The sequence below is a fragment of the Barbus barbus genome, assembly GCF_936440315.1.
Source record: "Barbus barbus genome assembly, chromosome: 43".
In the NCBI taxonomy this organism is placed as follows: Eukaryota; Metazoa; Chordata; class Actinopteri; order Cypriniformes; family Cyprinidae; genus Barbus; species Barbus barbus.
The window spans coordinates 16,465,120-16,486,522 of NC_136721.1; the positions used below are offsets into that span (position 1 = coordinate 16,465,120).

General features: G+C 36.6%; 1 protein-coding gene across 4 annotated transcripts in view; it reads right to left on the bottom strand.

Annotated features, from left to right (window-relative positions):
* The window catches only part of LOC306862058 (retinoic acid receptor RXR-alpha-A), a 116,077-nt gene that overhangs the window by 51,588 nt on the left and 43,086 nt on the right, over window positions 1-21,403 (bottom strand). For 2 of the 4 annotated variants that reach the window (XM_079404655.1, XM_079404656.1), the window contains exon 3: window positions 8,512-8,580. The exons of the other annotated variants lie outside the window; for them this stretch is intronic. In XM_079404655.1, coding sequence (XP_079260781.1) covers window positions 8,512-8,580 — 69 coding nt within the window. The remainder of the gene's footprint in view (window positions 1-8,511; window positions 8,581-21,403) is intronic. 4 annotated transcript variants of the gene reach the window in all.

Here is a 21,403-nt window from a genome sequence, read left to right on the forward strand (position 1 = left end):
CATGTCTCCCTTGACAACAACTACAAAAGGCACAAATAAGCCCCTCGCAAGACGTCCGCCGAATAGACACTTTCAACTAATGCACTGAAATATGTTGAAGTTTTAGTGCCTTTGAGAAAAGAAAAAAAAACTGAAGCGACACACAATCTATTATTCATAAAGATGTTTGGCACTGGCTGTCGTGCTTTTTTGAAGCCCACAGATTGTGGGCGCTCTGACGGCAGGATGAAACATATCATTTGCATCTCTCTGAAAATGCTAAGGTCTATTCGTATAGGTAAGAACGAGGGGGGGTGTAATACAGCAACTTCCTGAGGAACTTTCAAGCCGGTGCTTGAATTAATGCAGGGACTAAAAATAAGAACTGGCAACCGGAGAAAATGGAGATTCTATTCTGGATAGTTTGACTTTTGCTAGTGAAAAACAGCAGAGGAGTGATGAGCAAACAGCCGTCCTTGCCCCTGCCGCTGTGTGGAGAGATGGGACTCGCCGACTAACAAGCAACATACAATATTTACTGTATATCGCGCCTCTTTGACAGTCATCATTAGTGTTATTCTTATCATTACCGCTTAAACTGCAGCTGTTGTTTATTGTTGTGGATGCAAAATAGACCACATTTGGCATGTGGAAATTTTCAGTGTGTGAACATAAAGACACAAGGCCTGGCACGGGCATTAATCAGCCATTTTTTCTGTACATGTTTGTATAAACAGGTTAATCTGCTGCACGCTGTGTAAGCAATGGAAGTAAATAGAGCCGGCTGATGTGTTTACTCTGATTCTGGGAGTGCTGGCGGTCTGGATGCGGACCGCAGCCAAGAAGAACACAAAGCGACCCTGGTGAAGGAGACCCCTGTTCCTGCACGGGGGGGCCTGGGGCTCCTTCACACCCCACCCTGGAGATACGCTCACCTGTCAGCATACTGTGACGAAGGACAGTGTGAAGCCACCGCAAGACTGCCTCTACAAAAAGGCATGCTGGGTAGGACACGGTGGGGCAGTCGCTTTTAGACCTTTTAAACTTTTTCCACCCAGGAGGAGACGCTCTCAAACAGGACATCTAAAATGGGGCACAAAGTAATGATTCTGCAGGACATAATGAAAAGAATATTGTGTAGAGGGGGTGTTTTTCTTGGGTACAACTCTGGGTACATTTTTATACCTTGTTCCAGACATATATTTCATCTTTAAATCTTAAACTATAAAATTTCATCATAAAAATTATGCACATACATATATATACATACATATATATATATATATATATATATATATATATATATATATATATATATATATATATATATATATATACATATATACATATACACATATATATATATATATATATATATATATATATATACATATACACATATATATACATATATATATATATATATATATATATATATATATACACATACATACATATATATATATATATATATATATATATATATATATGCGCATGTATGTATATATACACACACATACATGCATACATACACACACAGTAAGTTACAGAGAGGTGATTACTAAAAGGTGTGACTCTTCACAGAGTGCTGTATCAAAGCATATTAAATGCAAAGTTGACTGGAAGGAAGAAATTGGATAGAAAAAGATGCACAAGCAACAGGGATGACCGCAAGCTTGAGAATACTGTCAAGCAAAGCTGATTCAAACACTTGGGAGAGCTTCACAAGGAGTGGACTGAAGCTGGAGTGAGTGCATCAAGAGTCACCAGCTCAGACATCTTCAGGAAAAGGGCTACCAAGCCACTTCGGAACCAGAGACAACGTCAGAAGCATCTTACCTGGGCTAAAGAGAAAAAGAACTGGACTGTTGCTCAGTGGTCCAAAGTCCTCTTTTCAGATGAAAGTACATTTTTCATTTAATTTGGAAATCAAGGCCCCAGAGTCTGGAGGAAGAGTGGAGAGGCACAGAATCCATGTTGCTTGAAGTCCAGTGTGAAGTTTCCACAGTCAGTGATGATTTGGGCTGCCATGTCATCTGCTGGTGTTGGTCCACTGTGTTTTCTGAAGTCCACAGTCAATGCAGCCATCTACCAGGAAATTTTAGAGCACTTCATGCCTTCTGCTGACAAGCTTTATGGAGATGCTGATTTCATTTTCCAGCAGGACTTGGCACATGCCCACACTGCCAAAAGGTACCAAAAGCTGGTTCAATGACCATGGTGTTACTGTGCTTGTAGGGATGTAACGGTATGAAAATTTCTTATCACAATTATAGTGACCAAAGTTATCACGGTTATCAGTATTATCACGGTATTGTTAAAATGTGCTGGAGATATTCAAAAAGTACCGACACATAAATCACTTCAAGTTTTATATTCAAAAATCAACAAACAACAAATAAAATGACTTTGTTTGCATAATCACTAAAACAACATGACCAATGATGTTCTGATTTTAAATGACAACTTGACTGAACACAGTTTAATAGCATGTTCAAATATCTAATGTAAATGTCTAAATAAAGCTTTGAAAAAGTTTCATAAAAATGTAAACCTCACAATTCAGCCTTTAAATAAAGAAAAGGATTATGTCAAAATGATAATTGATTAATAAAATGATTATATGTATTTTATCTGCTCCAAAAATAATTCTAGATAACTTATCTGAATTGTTTAAATGTGTAGAATCCACATAAGCTTGTTTTTCATCAACCGGTCAAAATTTACAGCAGGGCATGCAAATTCGGTTCGTTTTTGGTCAGACAGAAACTGCACACAGGCTGAATGTAAATATAAGTCTCTGTAAATCCACTCTCTGACAGCAGGTGACGCTTATGAAAAAACTGAATACAGCTGTTTCCAGTAACCTCCGTGAACAAAGCAGTATTGCGATTATGAACACTTCCTTTAGGCATTACATGGAGCGAAGATGAAAACAAAATGCCATCGAATCGTTTCTGAAGACAGTCAGATCCTTCAGAGGTACATTCATATACTTAACTCATTCATAAATTCATTTGTATAATTCCCTCAGCACTCTTTTAAAACCTCCCAGCTTTTCCGCCCTGTTTTCACTCAGAACGTAACTACTCTGCGCGCTGTGCGTACATGAGACTGTTAAACTTAAAACTGTGCTTTATGCTGGACAGTATTTATTTATCGAGAGTTGTTCAAATTGTGGTAATTGAATACGTTTTTAATGATAATTAAAATATGAAACTGTAATACAAACCGTGGGGAATTTTATCATGATTTATCGCCAAACCGGTAAACATTACATCCCTATGTGCTTGATTGGCCAGCAAACTCGCCTGACCTAAACCCCACAGAGAATCTATGGGGTTTTGTCAAGAGAAAGATGAGAGACACCAGACCCAACAATGCAGATGACCTGAAGGCCGCTATCAAAGCAACCTGGGCTTCCATTACACCTGAGCAGTGCCACAGGCTGATTGCCTCCATGCCACGCTGCATTGATGCAGGAATTCATGCAAAAGGAGGCCCAACCAAGTATTGAGTGCATAGAAATGAACATACTTTCAGAAGCCTGACATTTCTGTGTAAAATATCCTTTTTTTTATTGATCTTATGTAATATTCTAATTTTCTGAGACACTGAATTTTGGTCATTGATCATTATCTGTAAGCCATAATCATCAAAATTTCAAGAAAGAAAGGCTTTAAATATTTCACTCTGTGTGTAATGAACCTATATAATATATGGGTTTCACTTTCTGAAATGAGTGACAAAAAAAAATATTGACCTTTTTCATGATATTCAAATTTTTTGAGATGTACCTGTGTGTGTGTGTGTGTGTGTGTGTGTGTGTGTGTGTGTGTGTGTGTGTGTGTGTGTGTGTGTGTGTGTGTGTATGTATGTATGTATGTATGTATGTATGTATGTGTGTATATATATATATATATATAATACTTATAGTCTAATATAATAATATAATATAACTTTCTATACAAACACACACACATATACATATATACATACATACATTTTCTATATACACACACACACACACACACACACACACAGTGTTTCCCCTGCCATTATCTTAGGAGGGGGCCCGCACTCCCGCCCCCCTGGAAGGTCAAGTTCATTTTACTTCATTTTATTTTCTCTATAGCGCCAGATCACAACAGAAGTAATTTAAAGTTACCTTTCCAATAGAACAGGTCTATACCTTGTTCTTTTATTAAACAAACTAAATAGCCTTACTTATTTGCCTTATTTACACGACGGCATGTTATTTCTTTATTTCTATTTCAGTAGAATGTATGTAATAGCCTACTAAAATGATTAAAACCTTATTTGTAAGGAATAATCATAAAATATGTCTTCAGTGTTTTAATTGTAATTAAATCCCCTTTATTTTCCCCCAAAAAAGGATTTGTTTAACCAAAGCCATAAACCTAGGGGAAACACAGATATATATGTATTTCATTCTATTTCTTTTCTTGTAATATATATGCATATTTCTATAATTAAACTGTAATAAGCTATAATTTTGGCAAATTATGCAGATAAGTGTGAAATATTATTTTAAAAATATTTAAATGTGTGTTGAGGATATATAAATGAAATATAATGTGTAATAACTAATATATAATGCTAGATATAAAGACAGAGTCCGCCATTTTATTCCTTGTTAAAAAAATTACAGTTGCCATTTCCACAACAGAAATGATGTATTATTAGGCAATATATCACGGTATACCTTCTTAAAAAACAAACTAAAAAAAAAAAAATGGTAAAAAAATACTTTCCCTTTTACCGTCATATCTGTTGGACATTGCTATTGGATAAATTAAACAAGTGATAGTGTAAAAAGTGTGTTTTAAAAGTTTATTTTTCAAAAAAGTCAACAGAACTAAAAGTGTCCATAGTTGAAGAAACACCCACAGACAGAGAGCCTTTAAGTTTCGTCGTGAGCATCGTTACCGGACGAGATGCAAGTTGACAGCGGAACCGCAAGCATACTGGGACCCAAGAGCAGTTTAAACAGCGATTCCTCTGTTTCTACTCCAAATGATGAATTTGCCAGGGCCTCTAAATCAACAAACATTAAGACACACAAAACAACAGCACATAAAGTGAAAAGAAAAACAAAATAATGAATGTTGGATGAGTATTCACGGGAAATAATCCCTGGACTGCCCACAGAGGATATCGCGAGTGTGGTAAATTGCCACCCACGGTTTGATGGATCGAACGTCTTATTTTCACAGATCTGCTTCTAGAACTGTCATCATTAAGAGCTCAACTCGACTGTCAGGCTCTCGGTTTTTTTGTGGTGTACTGTACAAGCGAGAGATGTTTACCTAGAGGAGAGAAAGTGGAGGAGACACACTTGGCTGAGTATGAGGGCAGATAAGAGATATTACAGTTGCTATCGCTCCTCTTGCCCCGCTGCAAACATCACGCCGCTCTGATACGGCCTAATTGTTCTCTTTATCTCAGAGGTGATATGAGTCTCGCCCTGAGCCAACCCACACTCCAGAACATGCAACCCTGTGCGCACACACTTTGTCTAAACAACTAAACATGCCTCTTACGGCCTCGCCTTTATGAACACAAAGCTAACTCTCATAGAATGTTATTTTTACTTTTCACTAAAGCTGCTTTGATTTAATGGTCCACTGTGGAAGGAAGCCAACTGTGCAGTGGGGAGTTCAAACAAACTAAAAAAACATGAGAAACTTTGATGTAGCTCTGTCCCTGCATCCTTTAGAAGTAATCATTTTGGGAGGGTGGGGAATGAGACAATAATTAATTTGCAAAACAATGCATATACAATGTTTCAAAAAATGCACCTCAAGACACAGTGTAGCTCTGGGTGACTAGTTACAGTTTATGTTATTTTGATTTCACCTGACCACATCATAAAAACACATTTCTAATATGCTATCCATACAGCGTGATTTATATAGTCTGATTCACAAGCAAATGTCTCCGAGTTGGTTCTTCTAATGAATCATTCATTGCACTGTCTCTGTCAAATACAAAGATTTGGCTTTTTTATTGTTAACAAAGCATGATGAATGTTTTCCTTGGTTTGTTTTAGTACTTGCACACAAAAAAATTATAAAAATACTTTGCAACACACCTAAAAAAAATAATAATAATAATAACATAACACTTAAATTTAAAAAGGTCTACTATTTAATCGCAATATAACAAATATTAAAAACAAATAAATACATTTTAAAAAATTATAAAATGAAAAATAAAATTAAAAGGTCAATTATTTTATTAAATAAGGATAACTTATTTATTTTCCATATATTATATTCCATAAAAACATGATTATAGTAAAATGATGCATAAAAATACACTTTTTATTAATTACAGAATCCAGAAAAAATATTAAGCAGCACAACTGTTTTCAGCATAATAAAAAATGTTTATCGTTTTTGTGTTCTTCTATTTGTCAAAACAATAAAAAGTTATTGTACAAAAAAAACTCTTAAGCACCACATCAGCATAATGAAATGATTTGATGTGACACTGACGATTGGAGAAATTTTATAAATATTAAATATATTTAGAAATCAACTGTAATAATTTGTCATAATATTATTTTTTCCTGTGCTTTTTCTGTGCTTAAATCTCTGTTCCAAACTTTTGAATAGTAGCGCATATAAAAATGTATCAAATTTCTGCTCAACTAAAAAAAATACGTCAAATCACTAATCACTTATAATAGACCTTCTCAACAAGCTGTACGATTAGATTCCATCACTCATGTGTGTAACACATGCACGGGACAATTATACCAAAGTTTAATACTTAGCACTGGGGTTGCAAGCACCACTAATAACTGCATTCACACACACAGGACCTTGATCAAACTGTCTAAGACCTCCTCAGAAAAGCTCCATTCGTCCCCCAGAGATCTGCTTCCCTTTGTACCTTTGTGCCACAGCTATGACACATTTCAAGTCCTTGCATAATGCTGAAAGTAATCAGATGAGTTTAGCAGGAGGGTGCGGGCTTATTTAAGACCCAGCGAAGTGGTGCCGGTGGTGGCTGGCGCAGCAAGAGCGGAATCTTCTCAGGAGAGTGCTCTGACAGTCGAGGACATGATTAGAGCGGGAGCGGGACATGACAGGGAGGGTAATTACGTGCTGCCGCCCGTGGCATCCCTCCCCGGAGAGCCAGAGCGAGACTCCCATCACTCCTCAGAGGAGCTCTGCGATCCCTCTACTCTCTGACAGCAGCAGAAGCAAAATCTACACAAAACACTCATGTCACACAAAAAAAGACTGGCAGCCGGGGTCCCAGCGTGAGACGCTAACAAAAAGCATTCATTTGAAATCCACAAATGAATTAGCGATAATGCGCGAATGAGAACGGGTCCCGTGGCGCTGGCTTTAATGCTAACAGAATGGCCCGCTGAGGTAAAGGCAGGGTTTTATTAAAATGGAGGGCATTAGAGATCTGCGCTGCTTTGGCTTTGCTGGTCAGATCTGACTCCTCATCACCACAGACAAACAGGAAGTGTAGGTTTAACTCAGTTCTTCCACCTGCTCATGAGATTGCGTAAATTAAGGAAACTGAATCAAAGCAGGCGTGCGCTCGGACGATATTATCTGGCAAAACCACACACAGAGAGGAACTATACATATGATTACAAACTTCACACTTGGGGTTACACCGAAAAGTTAAGCAGTTTTCAGACTTTGATATCAAGGACAACCGAATACAATGATTAGCTTCCCCTTTCCTAATATATAAAGGCAGCTGTAAATTTAACGACTTATTTTTTACTTTGAGAAAATACTATCATGATATTATAAAGACAACATACTGTTTACTAAATTATATAAATTGCTTTACATTTTCATTATGTCCTAAAGTAAATTATTAAGAAGATACATATACGCATCTGGAAAATATTTACTTTGTATTCATGTCAGTGTTACTACTATACTATTATATTTTTACTAGATACTTAGTCTATTTTAATTTTAACATTTACATTTTTTTCATTAGTTCTCTCTCTCTCTCTCTATATATATATCTCTGATCTCTCTATATATAAATCTCTGATTTAGGTTTAGTTATTTTAGTCCTTCAATTTAAACTAAATGAAAATGAGAAATGTTAACTAGCTGAAACAAGTTAATTTTTGTATTTTTTTTTTTTTTTCAGGTAATGTTTTTTATTAAGTATATTTATTTAAAAAAAATATATCATTTAAATGTCAAACTTTTCAGACTGTAAAAACTTAATTCATTATATATTTTGTTAAATATTTTACACTGACATGTTAAACAAGTGTAAAATATTACAAATTACAAAAACTTAATGTAAAAAAGTAAAAAAGATCATCATTTACTGTGAAAGGTGCAACAAATAAATTAATGAATAATTTTAATAATAATAAAATTTGCAGATAAAATCTTATTTTGGTTTTTGTACATTGACAATATAAACGACAGTAAATACATTTTTAAACAAAATGATGCCTTTTATATATAAAAAAACAAAAAACACTTACTATTTACATTTTATACTTACCTTTATATGTTAGGAAGGGGGTCCGTCTAAAGGGATCATCACATTTGGGGGTCCTTGGTATTAACAAGTCTGAAAAGTTGAGTAAAAGTTGAGCAAAAATGAGTAATCGTGGATGCCCTACTTCATACACAACACCCATCATGCACTTCTCTGGTTTCTGTGAACATAATGAATGACATCAAATGTCTCCTAAAGTATGACATTACCATACTAAAGGTACAAGAACTCCATAACAACTAACTGAGATGGCCTGTGGCCAGGGCTGGGCGGCTTGGTTTTCCAGCGTTTCCTAAGCTGGGTGCAGTGGGTTGTCTTTATGAGGCTTGAGGGGAGTTTGGCGGTCTGGCGCTTGAATTTTACACATCCCAGAAGCCCTCGCTGCAACAACACCAGCTCTTTTCAGCGCACGTGTGGATACACAAGCTCGCGGCAATTAAAAAAAAAGGGAAACAAAACCAGACGACGGCGGAAGGAACAATAAAGCGTAATATGCAACTTACTGCTTCTTAAGTCTGGATTTGAGGGGGGTGTCGACCAATCAGATGGCTGTGATTCAATTTGACGGTTATTACATGAAGTGAGGCTGCTGAGCTGATGGCAGTACGCTGTGGAATTTGTCACTTCCTCCCTCTCTGTATGTGTGTGGACGGTTGTGGGCGAGCTGCTATTTCAAGATAGAAACCGTATTCACTTTCTGTTCTGCAGTGTATCGAGAGAACAGGTCTCGCTAATTCATGTAAATATTTCTGAGTGCCGCCACCACGGGAGTTACGTGCAAGAGTGTTACAGTTGGCACCGAGGCCCATTTCAGAGACATGAATGTGCAAGTAAAAACATTTGCAGTGGTTGTTTGTACGCATGTCCTTGACAAAGTCCCAAAGCAGACGTTTCTCTGTCCATCCACATATAAGGCTGCTTTGGGAAGATAATATCACGCTCTATATAAAAGTGCAATTTCTTTCTATCACACAGTATACACATGATTCTGTTTTGGTTTTCGCTTCGGAGAAACACAAAGGGATCAGTTCCCATTTCAGACGCAGTTTCTGGAAAGGCCGGAATTTATTGACCACATAAGCCTTTGAAATCTTTTTCTCTTTCCATTTTATGATTATTTTTTCTTTTGTCCTCTGTTCTGCTCGGGTCCCGTTAATGAAACCCAAATGGGGAGTGATTGGGTTTTGGCGAGCTGCTAAAAGAACTGTGGAGAACTGTGGAGGCTGCAGACTCCAATCGTCCACCACCTCCCCCGGAAAAGTTGAGAACAGTTGTGTGGACCCCTGGGGTAAGAGCAGGGAGGGTGGTCTGCTCTGAGAAACTATGCGTCTACGTGAGGCAGGAAGAGGCTTTGCAGGCCGAGGGGAATGCGTGTGCCACACCGGAGGAGCTGAGTGTGTGTGCGCGTGAGTGTGTTTGTGTGCGTATATGGAAGTGCGCTATATGTCTCATGGGGAAAGTGCGGTTGCGATCCTCTCCCACAATCCTCCCGTCTGCCTGCAACAAACAAACAACAACATGGAACCCAGCGGGCTGCACTTCCAAGACAAACGACCGACATTAGCGAGGAAAGTATGTTCTTTATGAATAATGAGATTCTCATCCAAAAACACATCTACTCCCAAACAAACAAACAAACAAACACGTACACATGCTGTACACCTCATAAAAAACTGATGAAATTTCAGCGATGTGTTGCTGATATCATTTCTTTCTTTGTCTTATTTTATACATATATTTCTTATATTTATTTTACACTATATTGCATATTTCTCTATAGCTCCAATTACACATATTTTGGGAATAACATTTGTAATTAAAAATATGGCTGCTATAATTTCTTATATATAGAAATACAGTTGTGTGTGTGTATATCCATCTAATTATATAATAAATAAAACATGATAAATAAAACTATAATAAATATAATTAAATACATTTATATAATTAAATAAATTTCTGATAATGGAATAAAAAAAAAACTAATAAATAAACAAATGACTGCTATAAATGGCAAATATACCAAAATATAGTGTTGTGTGTTATATATTTATGACCTAGTGACTAGCTTATTTCTTTTATTTCAGAAAAGGTTGTCGATAACCTCAAAACAGCTGATACATCACTACCATCAAGCATAAAAAATTTAGAAAAACATCCACTGTGGAAAAATGTTTCTAAAATTAACCGATCACAAAAATTAGCACCATCATTGCAATTTTTGTGAGTCCCTTTCTTCTCAAAATAAATGAGAAAAAAAAAAAAGCAGAAATCAGTGAGAGTTTTGACTTCGCTATCAGGGATTTGCTCACTGTCTCTCTCTAGTTCTCATCAGAGGGAGTCCCCTGGGGCCCGGGATAAACTGGGTTCAGAAACGGTCTTTTATTCCGAGTGATGTGAGGTGAATACTGACTCTGGTTCCTATGCGTTTTTAATTGTAAAACACTTCATGTCCAATTAGCTTTGTCTCTTGACACCCATCACAGCCGTGCCATGGACGCAAACAAACCGCTGTTATTGTAACTCCAGGCGGACTGCCCCGAAAAAGCACCACTTCAAACGATTCGCCTCTCTTATGGCTAATCAACCTCAGGGCGACTTTAAAGAGGGCTCTGTTGATTCAACCGGCCCTTCTGTAAAAAGTCGGAAAGGCCTTTGAGTGCATAGACTGAGAGCAATAAACGGCAGCTTTTGTCACACAGAGACGTATGAAACCAAATGCACTTTTGATCAAGTGGAGGCAGGAAAACGGATAGCCCGCCCGGTCCGCACCATGTCAAAAGAAGTGCATGTGCCTAAAATCTCAACCTGTCCAAGTGAATTACACTCGTCATCTGCCCGAGAGGGACGTCAGATGTCCTCTTTATTCCTAAAGGACAGGAGATACGAGAGACAAAGAGTCAGCTGCATATATAAGCACATTTTGGTTACTGTTGGCACGTTTGTTGGCCCACGGCAGGGCTAAAACAACTTTTTATTTCAACTAGAAGATTGTCACTTTTTCTCTCAGGCATACACTTTAAAACCAGCCGTCCTTCATTTTTATTTTATTTTTTTACACTGTAAATGCTTTTGAATTCCATGAGTCACATTTTCATTTCTCTCTACAGAACAATGACTTCTCAGTGTTATTGATGGCTGTTTTTCCAAACAGGAACATTAGCGTTTCATGATGTAATGTGGTGCTGTTCGCTTTTCTGAACCGTTTTTATGATTGAATTCATATTTCATGCTTCCTCAGGGCCCACCATGCCCAATTTATAACTGGCTAACTCATGTAAACCCTCAGTACGAGGTATTGTGATTGGCACCTGGGGAAATGCTTGAGCGGGCAGGTGTTTTTCATTGGCTTGCTGGAATATGCCCATAAATTCTGAGTCTTGATTGGCTACAGTTGGGCTGCGGGACGAGAGACGTTCATGCCAGGTATGGAGTGGCCTGAAAACACACACCTTCACAAATTCTCAGCATCGGACCACCTGAAACTTCTCAAACACCTCGACCTCAGCAAAACCGAGGGGCCGTCGAACGGCACTCGGCAAACATGGGCTTTGCTGACTTCGTTCCTCCCTTCTCCCTCCATTTTTTCTGGACAGAGGCCAAAAAACACAAAAAGAAGCTGAAAAGGACATTAAAGTGAAGCTTTCGCCTGGGTTTTTCCACAAGTTGTGAGAGCTTTTACTGCTCTGGCTTACAGTAAGAAGGCAGATTAAAAGAACGATTCCGACATATGACTCAGAAGAAAAGGATGAACTTCACATTACATGCCTTCTCTTGTAGCTGAAATGAGCGACTTGACATTGTAATATAGAAAATTACACGCTTCTGTGATGTGAAAGGCAGAACATCGACTCCCATATTCAAGAGCCAAAAATACCATTAAAAGAAAAGATAAATCTTTCATTTGAAGCACTCGCTTGGTTACAGATAAACACTTGACTAAAAACATATTTAAAAAATGCAAATTATTGTAATATAAATATAAAAGAGAGCATCCCTGTAGTCACTCATGACTATTTGTCCGAGTCAATAAATATCTTAAAAAAATTAAATAAATCTAAAATCAAATTTGACTTTTTTTTTTTTTTTTTAATGGCATGGTTTCTTCAGCTTGTATGATTTAATCCATGATATCTTTACAAATAAAATACATAATAAATAGTTATATTCATAAAAATGTATACACACATTTGTTTTTACCTTATATTACATTTAAAAACTCTTACTACTAAAACTTATAATTAATACTAATAACATTTTTAATATAACACACCTTAACCCAACCATCCAGGCCGCCTAGTATTAGCATCCACACACACACAATAAGATTATATATGATATATATAGCACACTATAAGATTACATAGCATAGCTGACCTGACGTGACTGTGTTGCCAGACTCAATCAACTCACCCCTCTTCCTCACACAAGGTTAATGAGGACAGCTACACTCCAACCGACACATCATGAACAAACTCTTATCGAAGCACAGAGAGCCCCTTCCGCCCCTACACAAACAGGCATGTATGCGCAGACATGTGTGTGTAAAAATCCCAGGCCTTGCAGACGCAGCTGAGGTTCTGGAGCCGAGGAGGACAGGTCTCACCCCGCGGTCACTCACCGCCTGTCCTGATAAGACACATTAGCTTCCAGCATATCCCTTCCCACCCACAGCGTCTGCATTAACATGCCAATTAGGCCAGCAAACATCATCATGCCTCTGGCAATGGCAATACCAAAAATACCATGTGCATGCACATGCAAAAACACAAACAAAACGCTAGAAAAGTTGCACAAGACAAAACCAATTTCATGCACACTATATATACAGTATATGCACCCTTATTATATATGTATGCTTATACAAGCACACTTCAGAGTTTAAATACTCAAATATATATGCAGAATAATAAATCTCTGACTTAGTCCAGAAACACTATGTCTGAATACAAAGTGTAAGAAATTTCTAAGATCATTATTATCTACTCTTCATTAATGGACGTATACATGTAAATGTAAAAATAAATAAATATATGTGTGTGTGTGTGTAGTATAACTGTTTTGAGTCTTCATTTGAATTCAAGTGCTACATAATTGATTTTAAGTACTTAAAATAAGATTATCAAAAAATGTTATGATTTTTTTATATATATTATTATATACACATAATATTTTAAATATATACATACATGCAACTCATATGCATACTAATGTGCACTGTTTAAATGCCTAATATTTTTTTACTTTTAACCCTCTGGAATAATACATGAAAATGCAAAAGGAAGGCAAACACCACAAACCGTCTCTATATACACACACAAAAGGTTACACTAAACTGTTTAGATTTCAAGCCAATCTGACTCTACAAAGCATCCAATGTAGAAGGGGGGCCACGGGTGAGTCAGTCAGTCCCAGGCTGAGCGCAGAGCACGGCGGGTGACACTGACTGATGGCTGGTTAGACGTTTGTGTGGGGCATGGAGAGTTTAATCACCCATAACCTCAATTACAGACATCCACTCAGACTCATAAAGCAGCAAAACAAGATCAGCTCCTGCTCCAAATTCCAGTAAAGGCTTGGCACAAAAAAAAAAAAAATGCTTACACACATACACAAACAGATGCAGGCCTTCATTGGGAGTGTTTAGTGACAACAACTCTCAGAATATCTCAGACCACACACGGTTCAAAAGCAAATGAATGTTAAAGATGACTAAATAACTACGATTTAGAAATGTAAAAAAACAACAATCAAACTATTTAGAAATAACCTGTAAGGAAACAAACTCAGGCACGCAATCATTCCTAACGATCACAAAAAGTTTGTGTGAGTACTGCAGTCTCACACACACCAGCTTAATGCAGGATTAAGCTTCAGCCTTTATCGCAGAGTTCCCACAATCCTCGGTAGACTATCGGAGTCTCCTCCCAAGCCCCCCTCACCTCTCTTCTACCTTCTTTTCCTGCTCTTTCCACTTTAGAAAGGAAAATGAGACAGCCAAGGCGTTAAGTTGAGAGACCCAGGTCATAGCTTTTCCAAACAGCGAGTAGTGTATGACATCACGCTGACAGAGGCTAACAGAGCGACTGAGGTTTAAGGGTTATGGCCCCTCAGCGACCCTCATCTGATGTCTCAGGGCTAAACGTTGAGTCACTCAGTCAGGCATGCAGCAGGAGACCTCCGTGTTGACGGGGCCAAGCAGTGAGACCTCAAAGTGGGAAATGTCATCATTAGCGACAAAGTAATTTCCCTGTGTATGCAGCTCCTGAAATAGGGTTAAATCTAGATTATATTAATGATACATACTATTAAAATATTTCAATTTATGAAGTAACAAAATATTATACACACACACACTTAGTCATTTAGCAGACGCTTTTATCCAAAGCGACTTACAAATGAGGATATTAGAAGCAATCAAAACCAACAAAAGAGCAACAACATGCAAGTGCTATTACAAGTCTTGGTTAGTCTAATGCAGTACACATAGAAAGTGTTTTTTTTTTAAAGAAAACGAGTAGATAGAATATAGAAAAAAGAAACCTAGTGTTTTACACTTACACACACACACACACACACACACGTATGTAACCTTGCCCAGGCCTTACAAGTAATGGGGAAGATATAAAAGAAGGCCAACAACCACAGTGTGTTTCCTTGCAACTACAACTAAATTTATTGTACATAAAAAGGTAATTATTAGTGGCAAAGAAACAGAAGGAACAAAATTAAAGGTTAAACCCACTACAGACCATAGGGTTCCACAATCATATAGAATGGCAATTCCTCTGTGAAAAAGAACATGCACTCAATCACAGCACAACACCAAATATCACAAAGTGTCAAAACCCAACACTCACTTAACTCAAACCACTACAAATTACTCCTCACATTAACGTAGTTAACCATGTATAAGAAAATGGGAACCCCAATGTTGTTTGTTGGTTTAAACAAAACAAATAAACAAAACAAAACATAAAAACACAATCTCACAAAAATTCAAGCTACTTCATCACAATGTAACATTAAAGTCATATCTTGAGACCCAATATAAAGCCACCAATATTTTCAATAAAAAAAAAATTCACGTATCATCTGTGTTACTGAATAACTCTACTCAATTCTCTGAGGCATCCATCAGTATATCTCCAGTAAGCACACTCCACAATTTACTTCCATACTGCTCACAAGGCAGCTAGTCGTTTCAGCTATATCACAGCCTTGAAACATGCCACACAGCTTCTCCTACTTAGCACATGGTACCACAAAGAGGAAGGCCACAAAGTTTGATTTCCTCTTTATTGTACCTAGTCTCATGGAGTTTGTAGTCCAACTCATTTGTAGTCCTTAACAAGCCTTATAGAGCCACTACCAATACTACCTCCACCCCATAACATACATGCATACATACAATTATAAATATGTATATATGTATGCATGCAATTATATATATAAAATATATATAATTTGTTACATTAGAATTAAAAAGCGATAGAAAATATAAATGTATATAAATAAATTACTAAATAGACACTGTAATAGACATTAATACATAAATTCATATATATTATATACTTTTTGGAAAATAAATAGTAGATTTATATAGTATTTGGTAAAATACATGTTTATTATGATATATTATATTTTTAGATTATTTTAATATCAGTTTTTATAAATATTACACACATAAATGAGTAAATAGACATTAATACATGAATGTATTATTTTATTATACATTTTGGATAATAATATATTAGATTCTTCTACACTTCAAAAGTTGAGAAAGTTAAGAAAACTAAAAAAAAAAAAATGTCCTGAAGCTGGTTGCCTTCAACTTTTAACTTTTACATTATATTTAACACAGGCGATTCCTTTTCTCAGTTTATTTAACGCAATTAACGCAGGGGTGGGGCCTAGGGTTGGCCACCCCACTCATAACTGCTGCTTCTGTCACGTTTTGTGACTGAAGCAGACAAGAAGTGCATTTATTCAGTCGCAGAACATCTTTACAAACACATCAAACCGGAGGCGTTTCAGACGCGCGATCTAGCTTCACTTCAGTGGCAGGCACGAGTCAAACAAGCACAGAAACTACTGTGCTCGTAGCGCGTGATCTTCGCACAAAGGCGCCAGTGTGCGCTGTAGCCTGTATCCTTTCATATAAAAGCGCGAAATAAACTACGTGCATGCAATGTCGTGGTCAGTTAAGTAATGAAGTTACCAAAAAGGCGATTAAAGCTGCATGTAATATATTTTATATGAGTCACATTTAAGAACATGTCTATGAAATGGTTTTCAAAACTGTCCTGGAGCAGCCCAGTGCTGTCTCACTCATATAAACACACCCAATTCAACTCGTCAGGTCATAAACAGACACTTTAAGAAAAGGTAAAAAGAGTTGAGTTGAGAAAATATGATGCATCTGCGTCCTGTTCAGCAGCGACAGCTCTTAAAGAAATAACAGCCAAAATAACCTAATAACCAGCTGCTGGGATGTCTATTAATCAAAGGACAAAGAAAAAAAAAAAAAAAAGGGGAAAAAATTACTTTTATAGCTTTAAGGATTCATTTAGAATTTAGTGTTTGATAACTTAAAATTCAATTTCTGTATATTTCTGCTGAAGGGCACAGGTAAATATGATATTTATTATAATGGGTTTATGTGAAGATTGTTTTAAGTTCACTTAAATTAGAAGTTATTTTTTAAAAGTCTAATAAATTTTAAAATTGATAGTTCTCAATTATACTGTAATGTTGAATGGCTATAGTCAATTGTTAAATATTGTGGGGGGGGGGGGGGGGGGGGGGTATAGAGAAATCAGTATTGGTATCAGAGATACTGGCCTTCAGTCATAAAAAAAAAAAGATGCCATTAAACAAATGCAAAAATATATATGTCGTTTGTACATTAACTTGAAGAGTGAATGTGAAATTATTGCAATATAAAAGTATATTTAAAAACTTTAATGTTAGGTGGGATTAATCGCGATTAATTTCAGAAAAATGTGCGATTATTAGTTAATTTTTTTAATCGATTGACAGCACTAATTATATTATACTATATTTTTGGATAATATATATTAGATTTTTCTAGTATTAGGCAGAAGACATGCATGTGCATTTAAAATATTTAGCCCTGGCACCCTGAATTCAATTGACAGCTCTGACAAACGAGCTCAAGTACATGTGAACAAATACACGGATATGTGCACTGACAGTGGAATCTTAAATCGGTAATGTGTCCTATTTAACTAGATGGATTACTTGTCTAAGTGAAAATAATTTGTTGATCCAGAGCGCTGTCATGGCGACTTGAGTCTCACAAATCATTTTTAATTGACAGTATTAAAAGCAGGTGAAGGGAAAAAGTGCCTCGCAGAACACAAAACAAACATCTCTCAGTGTTGCGAGGGAACTAAACCACCTGTCACTAAAAAAAGCCTTTAAAGAATGATCGAAAAACCTGCCTTTAAAGATGAAGCGTCATATTTTAATGCTAAAACACTTTCTCTCAGTTTAATATGCAGTGAAAACTGTACGCAAGCCATTCGTAGGCTGAAATATGAAGACCGTCAACTACAAGCAATCAGACAAACAATTTTCACTTAATGGACGATAAAACAATCTCATAGAATTACACTGAAAGAAGAATCAAAGTGATTTCTAAGGACCAGAATATAATAGATTTGGGCCAGTAACCAAACCACCTAGAAGTGTGCTTAAAACAATTTGGGACTCACAACTGCACCCTTTAAATAGAAACATATCAGCCAAGAGCAATGAAACGATGAAGGCTTGACAACAGAAGGAATCAGCCGGTGTTTGGCTGCTTGCTTGGAGACCGTGAGTTAGTGTCTCCTCTCCTGTGTGTTCAGCCAATCAACTGCACAATGAAGCAAAATAAATGGGAATTACCCACAAGGCAAAGGTTAATGTCTTTCGAACCGATCTGCACTCATTCAACAAAAGGAGGAGATCAAAAAGCCCGGAAGCATCTATATTGACTCAGTGGTCCAGAGCGACTCCGTGTCTGCGATGAAGTGCGTTATCTGAAGCTTGCGAAAGCCTCTGTTGCTGTATGCCTGAGATTGGAAATGTACGAAGGGATAGGCTTTAAACCACTTTTGCTTTTTCCGCCATCTCTCCCTTCAAGCAATGAGCTCAAGCAATGAGCAACGGCACCAACAATTGTGACATCTGTTCTGCAGAAAAGGCCCGACGGATTACATGTCAATTACAACAAAGAACCCAGAGTCCTGATAAATGACAGCCTGCAGAGCTCCTTTGTGGTACAGAAGAAAAGTGAACGTTTAATGGCTTGCTGTATTCACATGTATTTGTAGATGTGAAAATGGCTAAGAACGAATATTAGTTTGACTGTAAACAAGCCCAATGACTGAAGCGATTATCTGGGGAAATGAAAGAATTTTTATGCATTTGTTGGCAAAATACAGGTTTGTTCATGTTTGAAGCACGAGTGTGTATAAGTAGAGGACTAATTATCAGTGTTAATCTCATCAATAACATCACTGATGAAAATGTTTGTTTAAATTAAGGACAAAAACATTTAATTATCATCATGCCGCTTACATTATTGTTGAAAACATAAACAACCTTAGAGGATGAAAAGACATCACAAAGATGCATGTATTTTACTAAAATAACTATGAGATGTTTAAATTATTCACAGACAACACAATCTTATTATTCTCATTTTTGTTATTGATGACAAAATTAAAAAAAAAAAAACTTTGAAAAAGAAAAAGATGCATCACAAAGACAACTACACTTTACTTAAAATAAATGGTGTGTTTGTGTTTAGGACATATGATACACACCAACAATGTGTTTGTTTAAATTACAGGCAAAAACTAACCATCAAAATTATTTTTTTTAGCTATTTTTATTATTGTTAAAAAAAGAATCTCTGTAGAAGAAAATATGAATACATTTTTATTTCGAATAAACTATTTGAGGTCTGTTTGTTTTTGGGGAATATTAGTGTTTACACAAACACACAAAATTACAGATAAAAACTGTTATGTTTAAATTACTCACAAAAACACAATCCTTTCATCTCATTTCCATAATTGTTGATGAAATGAAAACCCTTTGAACATTTCTAAAAAAAGGACAGTCAAAACAACAGTAAAACAATTTTATGTAAAATATACTTCAAAAATATGATGAGAAAAAAAGAACTCTGCATGCTGCATTTTAAGAAATAAATCATATTCAAAAAATATAATAAAAGTATGTAGATTGTCTTGCTTAAGCTGAACACCAGTAAACAGAATCTCTTTGTGTGTTAATATTGCACATACTGTAATGAAGTTGTATATGCATGTGGGTGTGTTTTTAATCACATTTGTGTCTGCTTTAACTTCTCAGGCTCTTCCTTTCGTTCTTAGCACAAACAGGAAGTCTCTAGGCTCTCTTCCTGGATAGAAGTGCAGTGGGATATGCACACACACACACACTCATAGATGCAGGTTTTATGAGAACACTCGTTCATACACAGATCTTGACAGCAGTCTCGTTCCTTCAATCTTTAACACATGCACGCACACCCACACACTGCATATAAACTCTTGCTGAAAAGCCTTGTTAAGTTTAATAGAGAGACTGGATGTCCACAGCGAGAAAATGAAAAAAGACCACTGCGCTCAAAAAGGCAACAGAGCTAATGAAAACGTTCAGGTGTATTCCTGCACAGAGACAAAACACATGCTCAAAACTTCATTTTTACAAATACCGTTACACTTCTGTCTGAAGGAAGTTGTAAAGCACATTTGTGACCACTTTTAATTCTCTGCACATAAAACAGATTTCAGATTGCATTAAAATTTCAAATTGCAGCTGCCGTTGTGGTTGTTGTTTAACGAGATTTAATACAAAACAGAACACTGAGGAGAGAAGTGAAAAGTTCAAAATCCTCTTTTGCTCTGAGGTCTTTGTCACTATGTACTAAAACTGGCTATGTTCACATGCCAACTTTACCTAACACCCCTAAAACAGCACCTTTAGTCACCACCCTGCTAGAAAATCCAGTTTAACATGGTGGCTGGTTTCTAGCTAGTCCAAGCAGGACATTTGTTCTTTTACTCTAGTTATCAGATGGTCCAAGCTGGTCAACCATCATGTTGCAAAAACCAGCTTGCACTAGCTAATAACCATCTTAGACCAGCTTACACCACTAAATGACTATCTTGAACCAGATAAAAACCATTCTGAATCAATTAATGACCATCTTGAAACATCTTAAAAAAAACAGTCTGAACCAGCTAAAAAACCATTAGGACCAATCTAATATCAATCATCCAGCCACCACAGTCCAAAAACCAACTTTTGTGGTGCTGGTAGCTTGTTTGTTTCTAGTTTACAATTGTCTACCATCTTGCATCAACTAATGAACATCTTAAATCACAGACCAGATAATAACCAGCTTGAACCAGCCAATGACCAGTTTGAACCACCTAATAACCATCCTAGACCAGCTAATAACCATCCTGCTAGTTTAAAATGATCAACCATTTGGCACCAGCTAATGACTATCTTATAACAATCTCGAACCAGTTTATAGCCAGCTAGAATCCGCTAAGGATCAGCTAGAAACCAGCATAACTGTTCCAAAACACAGTCACCGGTTTATAATGGATGTTCCACCAGGACACAATTCTGTAACTGGGGAAAAAAAAAAAAAAAAAAAAAAAGTGTAATCTATACAAGCCATAATCTATGTAATTCCGTAATCTATAATTTACAAATTCAGTCAATTAAATCAGGAGACGACACGTTGTTTGCAACTCTGACTCACAATTAGCTGAAAGCATGTAATCTGGTTACTTGCGTGTTAGGTGATAAATCACAGATTACACTGGGTTTATTTCGCTCT